At 46.1% G+C, this 15678-nt stretch overlaps 1 protein-coding gene across 2 annotated transcripts in view; it reads left to right on the top strand.

Moving 5' to 3' along the window:
* LOC8031108 (vacuole membrane protein 1) overlaps positions 1–15678 on the top strand; it is a 37520-nt gene that overhangs the window by 7385 nt on the left and 14457 nt on the right. For both annotated transcript variants that reach the window (XM_002404356.5, XM_042290861.1), the window contains exons 2-10: positions 3572–3858; positions 4989–5079; positions 6250–6360; positions 7196–7275; positions 8254–8347; positions 9915–9966; positions 10510–10589; positions 10682–10762; positions 13017–13195. In XM_002404356.5, the coding sequence (XP_002404400.1) occupies positions 3572–3858; positions 4989–5079; positions 6250–6360; positions 7196–7275; positions 8254–8347; positions 9915–9966; positions 10510–10589; positions 10682–10762; positions 13017–13195 (1055 nt within the window). The remainder of the gene's footprint in view (positions 1–3571; positions 3859–4988; positions 5080–6249; positions 6361–7195; positions 7276–8253; positions 8348–9914; positions 9967–10509; positions 10590–10681; positions 10763–13016; positions 13196–15678) is intronic.

Genomic DNA, 15678 nt, shown 5'->3' with positions numbered 1-15678 from the left:
CCCATTATAAACTTCACGTTGTGAGTCCTACATAAATATGAACACGGGAAGCCTTTTAAGATGAAGTATTTTGTTAAGTTATTATTTAAACAGTATAATCACCCTTGGCGAAATGATAAACGGTAAACCACGCTGAAGGTACCTGCCTGCAAAGTTTCAATGTCGAAATCAATGTCTAAACATGAAAAAAATGATATTTACGATGTCCCCGCAGAGCCCTAACACAGAGAGTTCAATGAAAACAAGTGGAACTTTGCGCCCCGCGCGTTTCGCGATCGCTCGTCGGATCGCGGCCATCTTGGTCTTGTTGGAAAGCCGCTTATTTTCCCCACGTCCCCATGCCATTCGTTATCGCGACAACATCGGGGAACGTCCGCATTCCGCGGGTTTCGAAAGCCCCAATTGCGATCTCTCATTGGCCTGCTAGCAAGGTGCCCGTACGTCAGAGCACGCGCGGCGCCTAGCGCCCCTGCTATTGGCCTAAACGCGCCCCTCCGCTCTTTTTCTCCTTTCCTCCTTTCCGTTCCCGCGCTGGCGAGAGGTGCGTCGTCTGCTCCTGGGCTCGTCTCCGCCCGTCTCCTTAGGCCTGTCTGCTTTGTTTCCTCCGTGGTCGAGCGCACGTTTTAGTTCCCGTTTGCGCGCTTGCGTTGAATATTGTTGGTTCGTTTTCCTACGAAGTCGCGCGTGTTTTGTTTTGTTTCGCTTCGAGTTCTTGAGATGCCGGACGACGCTCGGTTGAAATCGAGCACGCGGCAAGCGTTCGGAAGGAAGAGGAAGCGACCGTGGAACAAGAAGCCGAAGCTGTCTGCTGCAAGTGCGCCACCGCAATCGGCACCGCCGGATGCCTTGGATCTTCCGGAAACATCAGCCGGAGACATCGCGACTCCATGCAGCAGCGGCAGTTTGTCGAGCTTTGCGAGCGCGGTTCGTGTCGACACCGCATACTACTCCACGGCCGAGCAGGCGCAACGAGTCGCACGATCGGACGAATGCAAGCGTGCGCTATCGGAAAAGTCGGCGACCCGGCGCAAATTCGACCTTCTCGGCGTCACCACAGGAGGCCAGACGCGCGACGCTGGGACACAGTTCATTGTAGTGGACATGAAAGCTCTCAAAGCATGGAGAAGGACAATCCGCGTAAGGCCAACACTGCCCACCAGAGCAGCAGCAATGCAAAGCAGAGGTTCTCCAGGCAACACCAAACTGGAACAGCTGGGGACTACAGTCCTGGACAGCTGTGAGGGGCTCCCCTTTCAAGTGCTACACGAACAAAGGCCCTTTTCAGGGCCAAACAAAATCTGCTTTCGGAACGTGCAACCCTTGGTGCTTCCTCCCGTTGTCCCTTATAGAGTCTACTCATTCTTTTATAACATTATTTTACATTGCAGAGATTATTTCTCAGTTTTATATTATTTCTAAAGGTTCTTGTGAACGGATTGCAGAATTTTTCATCTCAATTTGTTCAGATAGAACTATGCTTCATATTGCTGAACATTATTGCATGGGATATCTTACTCAATTTTATGCAATGAGTGTCAAAACTTCAACTGCAATTTTCTCAGCTTCGCATTTTTTGTCTACATGCCTAGCCTTACGGTTGTTTTCATGAGATTATTCTTCGAGGATTTCTATAAACTTTATACCGTTGAATTCAGAAAGAAGTGAACTGCAGGGTGATGCTATTTTTGTATGACAGTATGGGCCCGAAATTTTATTATTAGTGATAATGTGACCTCGTTAAGCTTTGTAAATAGTGTACTTGACCTAATTAGACTAGTTTTATACAATGATCTATCTTTACAAAAATATAAATAGCATCATCTTGCATGACAGATCTTTAGCTACAAATCCATATAACTTATGCAAAAAAATTAGTATTAGAAAGTTCCTTAATGAGTCGTAAGAAATGACCTAATTAGGCTTCATTATTTTCTTCGTAACTCAAAAAGTGATTGAGATATTGCAGAACTAATTGTATATTTGAAAAGAGGAAGCCAAAACACATATACACACTAATTTTCATTATAATCCATTAATAAACAAAAAAGTCGATTTTAGAACCAGTGTCTTGCCTTAAAGCAGGCATATTTTTCTCCTTGTTGACTTTCTCCAGCCCCAGACTCAAACTAACCGGCAAAAAAAATGCAATTAAAGCATTACTTGAATAATCTGAAAGTTAATCGATGAACTGCTGAGTCCCGATATACGTTAGGTGAGGGCAGAGGGTGATCGGAAAGTCTCGGTGAAGGTCGCTAGCCTTCATCAGTAAAAGAGTATTACTGCGGCCGGTGCTGTCTGTGTCGTACTGCGCGTTGTTTGTTTGGGTTGCAAAGTCTACCGTGTTTGAATACAAGATTATTTAGCCAGAAATTTATAGTATTAGCCTCTTGACATCTGCGGCCCTCACCAAGAAAATTGAAGCGGGTGAACCCACACTACCGAGAAAAGCATTCATATTATAGGAACATTGCTGCGTTGCTTGGTTACACTCGTTTATTAGTCACGGCAGATATATTAGAACAGTTTGTTTCACTTGTTTCAGTTGTCCTGCCAACCGTGCAGTTTGCAGATCTTAACAAGAAGAGACACTCTCTTTTCATCGCAACGCAGTAGATTTGTTCAGACTTCAAAAAAGTTACCCACACTATGGCACGGAAAAAGGGCAGAGGAACTCAATTGTATGGTAATTTCCAATACAGCACTAACTTATCTTCATTCTAAATATTTATATTACTGCAAAAGCTAGACGTTAAAAAAAGCATAGAAACTGCGACTTCACAGCCCACAGTACCAATATTATGTTATCTGGGTTGGAATTTTTTTTTTAATTTTTTAATTCCCACGTTGATGAACCGATACATTCATTTTAAAAGAAACAAATATTTAACGTAAATATTTCAGTTCAGCCGGAGACAGGCATCAGTCGTGGTGATCCATGCTTTCCAACGTCTGCCTAGAGCAGACGACGCACCCACAGAACCGATTATATAAATTTGGGCCGCACGCTGGCAACACGATTCAATCTTCACTGAAGCACCGAACAGTGCTGCGTCCTTTTCCGCTAGAATTGTTTTCTCACCGATAGTATGCGACAGAATAAACGCAAGAATCTACGCCGTCTCGCGCGCGACCGTGGAGAGCCTATGGGGCGGCTGTTCCTCTATCCCCGCTTTGATGATGATGATAACGTGACCGTAGCGCCACCTCTAGGTCGATCTCGAGGCCAATAGCATTGCTAGCCGAGGACGAGAAGAAGGAACTCCTCCTATCAGGACCCTCTTTTGTGTACTCTATGTCGCTTCTTTCCCTCTAGGAGACTACCCCTTCACTTAAAATTCCTACAAAAGCGGCTTTGCCCCCTCTTCCACCCGTGCCTTTCACAGCACTGCGCGCCACTAGGGGAATAGAGTGTGGTATGTTGAACAAAAAAAAAAAGACTGTTCATGAGAAGCGGCAGGGCAGCACATACTGCCACCCCGACCAATTTCCGAGCGTTGGGATGGCATCGCCCGTACGGTTGTGGTCGGCGACCGAGGGGTTTGTCCAACTAGGACTTGGCTTGGCTCGGCAGGTGAAGCGGCTGGAGAAGTGGGACCACGAACGAATGGCAGACACGAGCGACGCGGGGCTGACGATGCGGCAGCGCAAGACCTCTGAGTCCGAAGGCCCGGCCAGCAACGGGGGCTTGTCTGCCTTCGGCTCGGCGGGCGAGGGTGGGGCCTTCGCGGGATTCACGAAGATGGAGATGCTCAACGACTGCGTGGACCGCAAGAGCCTCGTCCTGTGGAGGCGCCCCGCCATGACCGTGCGCTACTTTGTCAGCGAGCTGCTCGTTCTCACCTGGGAAATGGGCTTCAGGTGAGGGCCGACAACTCCCCCGTCATCCTTTCGGGCTGCCAAACTAAATAATGCGAGCTACCGGCCACTTTTTTCTTTTGGTTAGTTATGGGTGTATGCGCACAGTTGAATATAATGTGTAAAAGGCAGATGGTGTACACAAATGTCGTTGCATTGCTTTAGTGGAAAAAATGTGCCAATTGCACTTCAATCATTTTCTCCTGCCTTGGCCCCATTGTGTTGGCAGTATTGCTAAATAAAAAAATTAATAAATATAATGGGTACAATCACTAGCATCTATCCATCCATCTATTCGGGCTTTCGAGGCCGCTAAGGTTTCCTGACAGGAATTTGAGCTTTCTCCAGTGTGTTTCCCGGCCACCTTGCGTGCAGCCTGCATTGGTTTGACCTGACCGTGAAAACTGCGCTGCCAAAAATATTGGGCTATACTGTTGTAAATGAAAAGAGAAGATAAATTTAGAACTCAAAATAAATATGTGATAAGTAAAAAAAAAAGATAGCGCGGATTTTGTGTTGGAGACGAAAGGGCGACTTTTTTGAACCATTGTCTAGAGGAATCTTCCATACCAAACGCACAATAATAGACCAGAATGGACTGCAACTTTCTAAAGGATACAGAGTCTTTTTAGAAAAAACAATAAAAGAAAGGATTGAGCTGACAGGTTGTGAGCCTTGAGGTCGTCCGAGAGGCCGTCCTCTAGGCGGCGTCCTCGAGGTCATCCTAGAAGTCATCCTTGAGGTTGCCTAGGCGTCCTCTAGGCATCGCCCTAGATGTCATGAAAATAACAGTTTCACTGGTTCTCCATCTTCACATGAAGTGGAAGGGCTCTACAATTTTTCTCAGGAAAAGATTTTGTTACATTTTCTAAGGCTTCAATTTGTTAGGTAACATTGAAATATTTGCTGAAAAGTAATCTGAAATATAATTTCCTAAGAACACAATTGTTTTCCTTTAATAAACAATTGCTTTCTTTTTTTCACTCTTCCTCAAACAAAGCGAAATTCGAAGGAAACAAATGGATTGGCTCGTTTGGATTGACTCATTCCTCGGCTATAGGATTGGGAAGTTGGCTCGAATGGCGTGCCCTCTCTAACCAGGCTAGCTTGTCTTTCCCCTCTCATACTTACAGATTGTGGAGAAACAGGAGACATGTCATGGCGGCCCTCTTGGTGCTGCTTCTTTGCATGCTAGCCTACTGTTTCGAGGGATCTCATCAAAGGGTGAGTATCCAGCGGTGCTGTTCCGGTTGGGAGAAAGGCCTTTCAAATGACTGCCTATTACTTGAAATGTCACGTAGTAGCTTCTTAACATCAAACATTCTTTAGCTAGGTGTTGGGCATTTCATGAAACCCAAAAGTGAAGCCTGGATAAAAATGTGGGCACGAGGCTTGACATTGGTTGGTTGATGGGTGGGAGAGGCAGTGTGAGGTGCTCGGCACTGATTGGTTAACAGGAAGGTCGTGCGACCAGGGGTGGAGCGAGGAAAGGTGGGCATTGAAGCGAGGTGAGAGGAGGAGTGGGTTAGAAGGTTCTGGAAGGTCACCAGGTTTATCATTTCAAGTGTACACATGCCACACATTATATATGTGGTGAGGGCCGCTGTGAACATGGGAGTCTGGCTGAAGAGGCTAAACATGGTGCAAAATATTGATATAATGTTCGTGATGCTGGAAGATTTCATGTACGCAATGCAATTGCCTAGCAATTCGCCATACATTATTTCATCACAATTCGTTGGTTGCTGAGATTTTGTTATTAGTGGCGATTGACTTTTCAAGCCAATCATCTGTCCAAATTACTGGATTTTTTTTTTTTACATACTTTTTCGATTCTTTTTCTCCCCCTTTTGTTTACATTCTCTGTTTCGCAATATAGATGATGTTGCCTTTTCCATGCTGTAATGAATATGTCAAATGCTAGTGTCTTTACGTTTATGTTTGTCCTTCCCTGGGCTGCTATGGGGGGCAGAGGCTAGTCAAGCAGCGTGTCAGTTGCTTTTTTCTCTGCCTCCTTTCTCTGTTTCAGGGATCAATAAAGAATTTGAATTTGATTTTGAAATATCTAAATCTGTCTATACTTTACGAAGGGATAGGTAATTTAGAGGTATTTTTTGACCAACAGGTTGTTCTATAGTGTTATATTTTTCTTTTAATTAAATGACCCGAGTCTTTGAACAGAGATGTGACTCACAATTTACGCAAAAGCTGTTTCCAAGTTATGTTGTGTAAGATGTCTAAAAACATGTTTTAGAGCTTGTTTTAATGTGGCAAAAGCACAGGGTGGAGTATAAAATTGGGCAGCATGTGGGAGGTTCGCTTCCCTCGTGTCTCAGGATTAATTCCGAGCCCAAGTTACGCAAGTTTGTGATTTTCCCATTGTCTTTTTTGCAGTACATCACGTTTATAGAGAAGAAGGTGCTGTGGTGTGCCTACTGGGTGGGCCTGGGCGTGCTGTCGTCCGTGGGGCTGGGGACGGGCCTCCACACTTTTCTACTTTACCTGGTGAGTGTGGTTGGTGCACCTACTCTCGTCCGGCAGTTGTGGCGCACGGTACCGGCAGTCCACTGGAGCTGAACCTAAGCAAAGCACAGAATGATGTCATTGTAAGGTGGAGCAGCTGACAAGGCCCATTCACACAGGAGCATTTGCTTGCATTTTCTTTCGTCTCATTACGACACAGCCACGACTCTCTGGGACATCTATATTTCATACGTCGCGTGTAAAGCTGAATTGCTTGCCACACTTCGCACAAAGCCCAGACATCCCAGTTACGCACAACCGTAACTCGACGTAAGCATATGTAGGTTCCCATAGCATAGTGCAATGTAAACAAACATCACTGCGTGGACGGGCCTTTAATGCAATATCCAGTTTGCTTTTATCAAACAACTCCAGTTGGGAACGTAGCATTTTTCGTAATAGTTGCAGAAAAGATTGTTCATTTCCATCGTAAAGACGGGGAGTGAGGAGACGAAAAACTCTCGCCATATCCTGAAAAATAATAGTAGCAAAAACATAGCGGGGAATCATAGATAACTGCAAAGGTGACTGGGACATTCTTGCCCGCTTTACCTGTTACTTTTCCACAAACTGATTAATAACCAGCTAGCTTTTGTAAACGTAAAAAGAAGCTCAAGGTTTTTTTTTTGTTGTTTATTTTAGATCAAGTAACACATTTTTTTGGTGCTTGATGATCCTCAAAAAACAATCTCATTTTACGGCTGAATTTGGGTGCACTCAGTGCCGACTTCAACCGTGCTTAGCATCTAGATCTCTCGCAGAGGGGTTAGCCCGAGCGAGTGCTTGCCGACCACCCCACCTGTTCTTCCCCACACAGGGTCCGCACATAGCTGCAGTGACGTTGGCAGCCCACGAGTGTGGATCCGTAGACTTCCCAGAGCCCCCCTACCCTGACGAGTGAGTGGCTCTCACTTTAATCCTCTGGCGGTATTAGGGTTACCAACTCGTCCATGAAGGAATTCGGGACGGGACAGGACAAAAGGGGGGGGGGGGGGGGGGGGGGGGCTAAGGTAAGGGAAGGAAAGGGAAGGTAAAGAAAGGAAAGGGAAGGGAAGGGGAGGGAGGGGAACAAACAAACAAAGGGGTTTATACAGATGATGATGATGATGATAACAGGCTCCCGTCGCAATTTCCGGCTTGCCATTGCTTTTGTATGCTAAAGTGACTAAAGCCTCGCAGACTGCAACATTGTTCGTGAGATTCATGCGAACTTCGTGTTTCACAGCGTGGCGCGCATTGTCGGGCATACGTTGGATTACATAAAAGATTTCTAACTTGACCGTCTGGACCAAATCCGGGGCATATAGCTGTTTCAACATGGACGTTGCGGGACTGGACGCTTTATAAAAAGTTGGGACAGTTCCGCGAAATCCGAAACGGTTCGTAACCCTAGGCAGAATAGCCTTGCGGTGGCCACTGTGGCTGCCGATGGCTTAAAAATGCGCAGCGTGGATCGTTATATTCAGGATTTTTGCTTCGGGATTCTTTCTTTAGCATTCTTGTCGGCTAAAGTCGCACTCCTGTTGGCCACTCTGGGCATGCAGCACGTGACGGTAGGAAGCTTCTGGAGGCGACATAATGCCCCCAGAAGCTTCCCACCTCCAACTCTGCCGCTTTTACTGTCCGTCGCCCAACGGCACAAGTGTCGCGCTGGCGCACTCGCAGCGAAACATGCCGCATGCGCACGGTTCCACCATGTCCCCCGTTCTTTCGAGGAACTGTATTCATCTACTGGATATTAAAAACAAATAACTTTGGTGTTAATTGCACTCCTCGAGCGACACTGTTTGTTTTTGCGTAAGTGTTTCGTTCTTCGGGTTTCACCGGAGAGGATGAAAGAAACATACCCGCGTAACGGCCACGCAATCGTTCCAGGATCATCTGCCCAGAGGACTCTGGTCCTGGGAGTGGGGGCACCATAGGCATTTTGAAAGTGATGAGCAAAGTGAGGCTGGAGGCATTTATGTGGGTGAGTGACTTCCTCCCCTTTTAACACCTACTATATCCGAGGGTTCTCAAACTGGTTTCCCAGGAACCCCGGGATTCTCGAGTGCCCTTTTGTGTTCCCCGAATTCCTTAATTTCCTCGGCCGCTTCTGCCTCAAAAATGATTTTGCAGTTAAAGCACTATTTTAGCAGATCGGAACCACCCAATGACGTATAACTATGTGTTAAACACTCGCTAATGTCTACACTATTGTTTACAAGGTCTGTAGGCTTCTGCACTGCTTCACTGCATTAAAGGGGTCGTGAAGCTTTTTTTTTTTTTTTTTTCAATATTCTGAGCTATATGTCTTATTCAAGTTGCGTGGGATGAAAGAATAAAAGAAGAGATTAGTTTTGCATGATGTAACACCTACCTTATGGTGGTGATCCAACTGCGATGATATATATGAAGGGGATGCGAGTAGTATGCTGCGCAAAGATGCATGATAGTAAATTTTGTGAAAAAGTCAAATTCATCCAATTTTGTGACGTGTTCTTAGTAGTGCTAGGCCCAAGTAAGATTTCCTTGAAGATGTACTCGCGGTACATTAATAGTTGAAATAAATAAAACAGCCCGAGATATTTTGTATAATTTCTAAATGATTTATGACAATTTCGATGTTAAAATCTCATATTTAAGAGGCATACTCTAGTTGTGAACGAACAATAGATTTGTAAAAGAAGCAATTTAGTGGAGGTAGGGTCTGAGTACCGTATTTACTCGCACAATGAACATACTTTTTTTGCCAAAAAATTGACACATATTTGAGGGGGGGGTGTTCATTACACGGGGTAAAATTTTTGCATTTAGACACTTTGTGCAAATGTTATATTAGGTACCAAAATGACACGGCAAGGTACTGTGGCACCTCTCCAGTGATGGAGGCGCACCCACAGCTGGTTGAGAACGCACCACAATAACCATGCTTTATAAACGGCAAACCTTTTTCGGGCGCTTTCGGGGTACCTTTTGCCGAAGGAAAAGCGCCCTACGAAGCTCACTCAGCACAAAAAGCAACACCATTGTTCTTAGGCAATATATATTGCTAGTATCCGGCAGACACGCTCAGGTATATCTGCGACTACGCGTATAAATCCAACCTCCGACCCCCGAAGCCCGCTTGCGCGGGTCAAGTTTCGTTCACGGAGACAAGAACTCGGACAAAGTCCAACCGCCGACCCTGAATCCCGCTCGCACTGATCAGTGTTCCGCGGCAGTTTTTGACGCTTCCTGGGGTTCCGTGAGACTAAAAAGTTTGAGAACCCCTGGTTTAATGAATATAAGAAAATTACGGTGGACACATTTTCTTTTTAATTACCCCTTTAATGTTGAGACTGAGGGGTTTTTCGAGATCTAAAGTCTAAAAGACCCTGCTCTATATCAAGGCGGAACTATGGAAATGCGGAGATCCAGTCTGTGTCGCTTATTCGTTACATTATTTATAAAGCCTACCTCGATTAGTGATGAGCCTAGAAGCGTATTTCTAGTGTTCACTGGGCACTTGCAAGGGTGGTATGCAGCCAGCTGATAGCTGCTCACTATATTTGCAGGGGGCAGGTACAGCCCTAGGTGAACTGCCTCCTTACTTCATGGCAAAAGCTGGTGAGTACGCTCAGAAGAATTTGGCAGTCATTTTGCCAAAGGTGGCGGGCATTTGTTGTCGCACGTGTACTCCTGGAACGTTGTTGGAAAAGAATTGTTGGCCCTCATTTTTTTATTATTCGTTTCAACCTATTTTTTTTTTTTTTTTTCAAGGTGCTAGTATTCTTTATATTATTAGGCATAGATGGCATAGATTTTGACGTTATCATTATTCTCCTGTCTAGCCCCTTTGCTATACTTTTATAAAGATGTGCAGCAGAAACTGTGTTTCTTTATGAGTAATGGAAAAGCTTTTTTTACTCAACGTGAAATACCAACCATATCTGCATTCAATTTAAACTAATTATGAGAGAATTGGCTAGCTCATCCAGGGGTGGTGCAATTTGAAAAGTTCCATGAAATGCCAACTGCGCCGACCTAGAGTTCCCTAATTGTTTGTCAGGTCGTAATCAGTTGCTGAGACTGGATCTGGCTAATGTGCTGACATGAATTTTGTCCCTTGTCCGAAGACTTGCTCAGCGTGACTTTTTCTCGGCATTGCAGCCAGGCTTTCGGGCAACGAAGACCTCGAGGACCTGGAAGAGCTAGAAGAGCTCATGGAAAAGGAAAAGTCCAAGGACCTGGTAAGCTTGGCTTTCTGTTTGTGCCAGACATTTCCGCGTGGCACATACCGAAGGGCCACGACCCAGCGTTTCTGCCCTCTCTTGGTTCGCAGTCCTTCCTGGACAAGGCCAAGCTGGCCGTAGAGAAGCTGGTGGAGAGGGTGGGATTCCTCGGTATCCTGGCCTGTGCGTCGGTGAGTGTCCCCAGTCTCCTGCCTTTCCTCTCGGCGCCAGGGTCATCCGCTTTTCATTGCTTTAAACGTAAAACCTTCGAAGGTGCCTTGTTTTTGTCGCCACGTCCATGGAATGAGTTACACACACTCGAGCTGGGTGGGAGTAAACGAAAGTATTGTTGCAAGGCAGGTGGAGTGCCTTTACTCGACGAACCGTAGCTTATCGAGCAAAATGGGTTTCGTGAAGGTCGCAATCGAGCTCTAAGAGTTGGTTCCATAAAGGTAGGAAGCTTCTGGAGGCTACACGAGGCCACCAGCACCCATTTGCTCGAAGCCGGTTAACTTTAACTGCGGTAAAACGTTAACCGCATTTCCATACGAGGGGGAATTTTAGGTGACGTGACTGGCAGAGTAAGGACGACAGGGAAACATGGCAGTGCCCTTCGGAGCAAGCGTGGCTCGCTTTGTGGGGCACCGTCAAGTCTTTCGGTTCTAGCCATTCCTAAGCCTAAATGAACGCGGCAATCGTTGGCATGCAACGTGTTTTTCAGAAAATCCAACTTCCGAGTCGTCGCTCCCGTTGAGGCGAGCCCCTGCCGCTTTGCGTCCGCTTTGTTCTTCATCTCTTCCAATTTTGATTGCCGAAGCTTCCTTGAGTTGTGCCGAACGTGACCACCTTCGGACATCTTCTAGCAGCCGCCGGACTTTCTAAGCCTACTTCGTTTATAACGGCTTCGGTGGCGGTGCCACTCGCGAAAGAAGGCACACCCGTCATGCCCTCACCTCTGTCCGGCTCCGTAGAGTTCTTTTTCATGTTGCCAATTCTTGACATTTCTTTTTTTGTCGAATCTGTGCCACATGTGGAATTTTCCTGTTGGCTTTGACATCGCTCGGTCGCTTCGTTGACAAGATAGTGTCCCTCGAACGCTCTCGCGTTGCACGCAGCTGGCGACGAGCCAAGCTCACCCAATAGGAGGGCGCCTTCTATAGTCCGTTGCAACCTAAGAACGAAGGGCGAGGGTAAGACGGGCCGGGGAGGAGGAAGCAGACGGAACGCTGGAGAAGAGAGGGGGAAACCTCCTTCTCTCTTTAGCGTTCTGTCTGCTTCCTACTCCCCGGCCCGTCTTACCCTCGCACTTCGTTCGTAGGTTGCAAGGGACTATAGTCACACGCGCTCAATAGCAAATAGAATCGCACGTTTCGACTTTTTTTTGCCACGGTATTTTTACGCGACTAACAAGCAGAGCGAAATGAGGATGGTGGGAAATTGAAAATGAAAAGCTGGCCTTTCACAGGGGACCAAAGCGGCAGTGATCGCGCCCGTAGAACGAGAGCTGCGCGTCGCGGAAAAGCCGCTATTTCAGTGTCAGCTTGTTTGCAACTTCAGCCTGCTTAGATGTTATAAAATCATGTTACGGCTCAACATAGAAGCACCAGATGAGAAACTTGGATGGCAAGGAGGAAATTAGGTGTAGATTTCAAAAATTCAATTTTCAAAAAATTGATTTTTTGTTGATTTTTCTCGGAGCATTGCTCACGTTAAGGCTAGATGAAAAGATTATACATAAATTTTGAGCCCCGGCAAGGTTCAAACCTGGGTCGGTAGGGTGGCAGTTGGATACCGTAGCCACTGAGCTACTAGTAGCACGTCTGGTTTGGAAGGATAAATTCTTTCATTTTAGTGCAACCATGTTGGTAAGATCAACAAATTTGGGTGAAAGTACTAAAAAAAAAACGATAACATTTTTTAAAATAAAACTGAAAAACAAACAACAAATATAAATCAATAAAGTGACTAAAAATATAAAAAAACGAAACGTTGAAAAGAAATGTAATATATAAATACAACAAAGAAAAATAAAGAGGAAAGAACAAATTAAATATAAATATTAAAAATAAGAATAAATCTAGCACAAACGACGCACAGTGCGTGGTATGTGCGGGAGGCATTGTGTGCTCCCTGGTTTTTGTCAGGCGATCGAACCTGTATAACTTTTTACGCATCCCTTTATTTGTGTTATAAGCTGGTGTATAGATTTGACATCTCAAATGCTGCAAAACCTTCGGTCTAGTTACATGCAGTTCCAGGGCTCTCCGATAGAGGCTGCGGGTGCGTCATCTCGTCATAGGGCGTTACGAGGGGACGTAACACCCTCGAGTGCGCTCGGACGCAAATGTGTGCACCAGTCATTAGCCTCTCCGCTCGCCTGCTTCCGAGCGCCGCTCGAGTTCGGTAAAGAACCGGTCATGGAGATGGCGTTCCCCGTGCGTGCAGATTCCGAACCCGCTGTTTGACCTGGCGGGCATCACTTGCGGCCACTTCCTGGTGCCCTTCTGGACCTTCTTCGGGGCCACCCTTATCGGCAAGGCCATCATCAAGATGCACATCCAGAAGCTCTTCGTCATCATTGCCTTCAACGAGCACCATGTCGAGCTCTTGCTCAAGACCCTCAGGTGAGGGCAGCTAGTACCCTCTTTCCGTGTAGGCACCGGTGTTCCCCTCCGTGAGCATCACAATAGGTGTCACCGGGCACTGCAGTGGGTGTCGCTGGGCACCGCAGTAGGCGTCGCTGGGCACCCTGGGTAGCCCTCAGCCTGTAAGCGGAGGGTTTCACTGCATCTAACTTCCAGACCCGTGGTGGTCATGTCGAATGAATACAGAACGTTTTTTAATTTAATAAAAGAAATCTAGATACAAATACTCGAAAGTAACTCTCCTAACATGTTCCATGTGTTCTCAGGGATTCTAGGGCAAGCTATTATACAGTAGACTTTCATTATTTCAAACTCTAGGAAACCAGGAATTTTGTTTGAATTATCTGAAATTCATCTAAATATGATGCAAGATAACATTTTCATTTACCATATGAATGGCTGCACATACAAAGCATATATTTGATTATTTCCTTTACATAGGCCTACTGATCATAAGCATTATGAAAACATCTGTGAAATGTATGTCATAAGTATAGACCAACATGCAGCTCTGACGTCACGCTCCTGTGGTGGCGCTGTTGTCGCACGGCGCATGCGCAGAAGCTTCACCTCATGCGAATCTGGTTTCTGCGCTTGCACAGTGCCCACACCTGGTGTGGGCAAATGCGGGCTTGTTTGTAAACAGCGTGTCGGTCTATATTTATTCCTAAAAAATGTTGTTTATTGTGAACAGCTTAGACAGCAGATGATAACTTAAAATGAAGTTTGTTCATCCGGCCCAGAAGTAGTCTAATGTAAACTATTAAGCAACATGCAAAACCAACTCGTCGATGAAAACGGGCATTGCGCAGCAGTTTTTTTATAGCAACTTGCGCGGACGCTGTGACGTGGACCTATGCCATTCCGCCACAACAAAGCGTCCGTGCAAGTTGCTACGGGAATTTGTGTGGTGCCTGTTTTCATAGCTCATGTGTGCCCTGCTTGAGCTCCATTAAGCGCACTTCTTACCGCGCACCAGTGCACTGCGGAAAAGCAACACCCGGGGAATCAAGCTCCGTATGCGTCGCCTGCCTGCAGTGCACTAATGCTCAAAAAGAAGCGCACTCAAGGGGGCCGCGAGAACATGAAGTATGCATTACACGAAAACGCCGTCCGAATTTAGCAACCAAAATTTTGAAATTTGTTTGAATTAACCAGATGTATAAAATATTTGAGTTTGAATTATTGCAAGGGTACTAGGTAATCAGATTACTTATCAATTGGATAATGAACGATTAAAGAAAACCAAGTTCTTCTCACTTTTCCCCTCCAATATTAATGTTAAAAGGATCATAACTTTATGCCGCATACTCTGTATTACAGTATAGACCACTTACAACGTAACCGCTTATAGTGCAGGACCGGGTATAACGCGACTTTTTTAAACCACCGGCTCGCCTCCCATAGAACTCCTTGTAATTACATACCGCTTAAAATGCAGGCGCGCGAAGGGAAATACCGGTTATAGTGCGGTTTCTGCAACAGTCCGCCGACCGCGCCGACGCAGCGAGCACGCTTCCCTGTGCGACACTAGATAACGGCGCGAGCCGCAAACGGCGCTCGCGGGGCAAGGAGGTTGCTCGAAGAGGCGAAGAGAGAGGCTTCAGTTGCCATAGCGACGGAGGGACGCATGCACGTGTCGTTCACGTGCGTGCATACCTCCGCTGCATTGGAAACAACCGCAACGACAGACCAATCGCAGGTCGAGGAGAAGTGTTCGCGCGCGTTGCATGCCGGTCGCGGGCCGGCTGCTTCTGTCCGCAACGTTGGCGTCAGTTTTGGTAGAAGCTCATCGTAAAAGCGCTATCCTTGACTGTGAATTTTCGTTGTGTGTCGCTATGATAACCCAGCACGTACTAGAAGGGAAGATCCACCTACTCGTGCGGCGATGTCGTGGCGGCGCTCTCAAGACGGCAGTGTTTGTTTACTTCGACTACAGTGGTGCTTCTAAGCATTTATGTTTTTCGAACATCGCCCGGATTTCTTATTTGGAGCATTTCATGCCTGTGCTCAAGTTCAAGGTATCACTGGCGCGTACCGTATAAAGGATGCGAATTTTCACGCGTTTCATCACCGGAGAAAAGTGATTAGGGTTGGCAATCCTGAACGCTCGCAACGTCCGTCGGCAACCCGCGACGCCGTTAAAAGGCTGCGCCAGGCAAAAGTCGCTCATTTCCTTCAAAATGTGTGACACACCTGAGAGAGAAGTGTACTAGTTTGGTGAAATAAAGACTTTCCTCAAACTAAGCTTTATTTTTCACCTAATATAAAATAAATTGTTTTACAAAGGTAAGTTGTCTCATGGCATGTATTTTGGCCTGAAAAATTGATGTTTTGGTACGGAGGAATAGATTCTAAGTTAGAAGGGTAAAAAGAAACCGTAGACCGATTTTATCGCTGGGGAACATGAAGTGAGATTCTACTCAGTAACGGGGGAATCGATGGCAGCGTTGAGCAGTTTA

Source organism: Ixodes scapularis, unplaced genomic scaffold, assembly GCF_016920785.2.
Source record: "Ixodes scapularis isolate PalLabHiFi unplaced genomic scaffold, ASM1692078v2 PGA_scaffold1__304_contigs__length_218370807, whole genome shotgun sequence".
Lineage (NCBI taxonomy): Eukaryota > Metazoa > Arthropoda > Arachnida > Ixodida > Ixodidae > Ixodes > Ixodes scapularis.
This window is presented reverse-complemented; position numbering and strand designations above follow the sequence as displayed.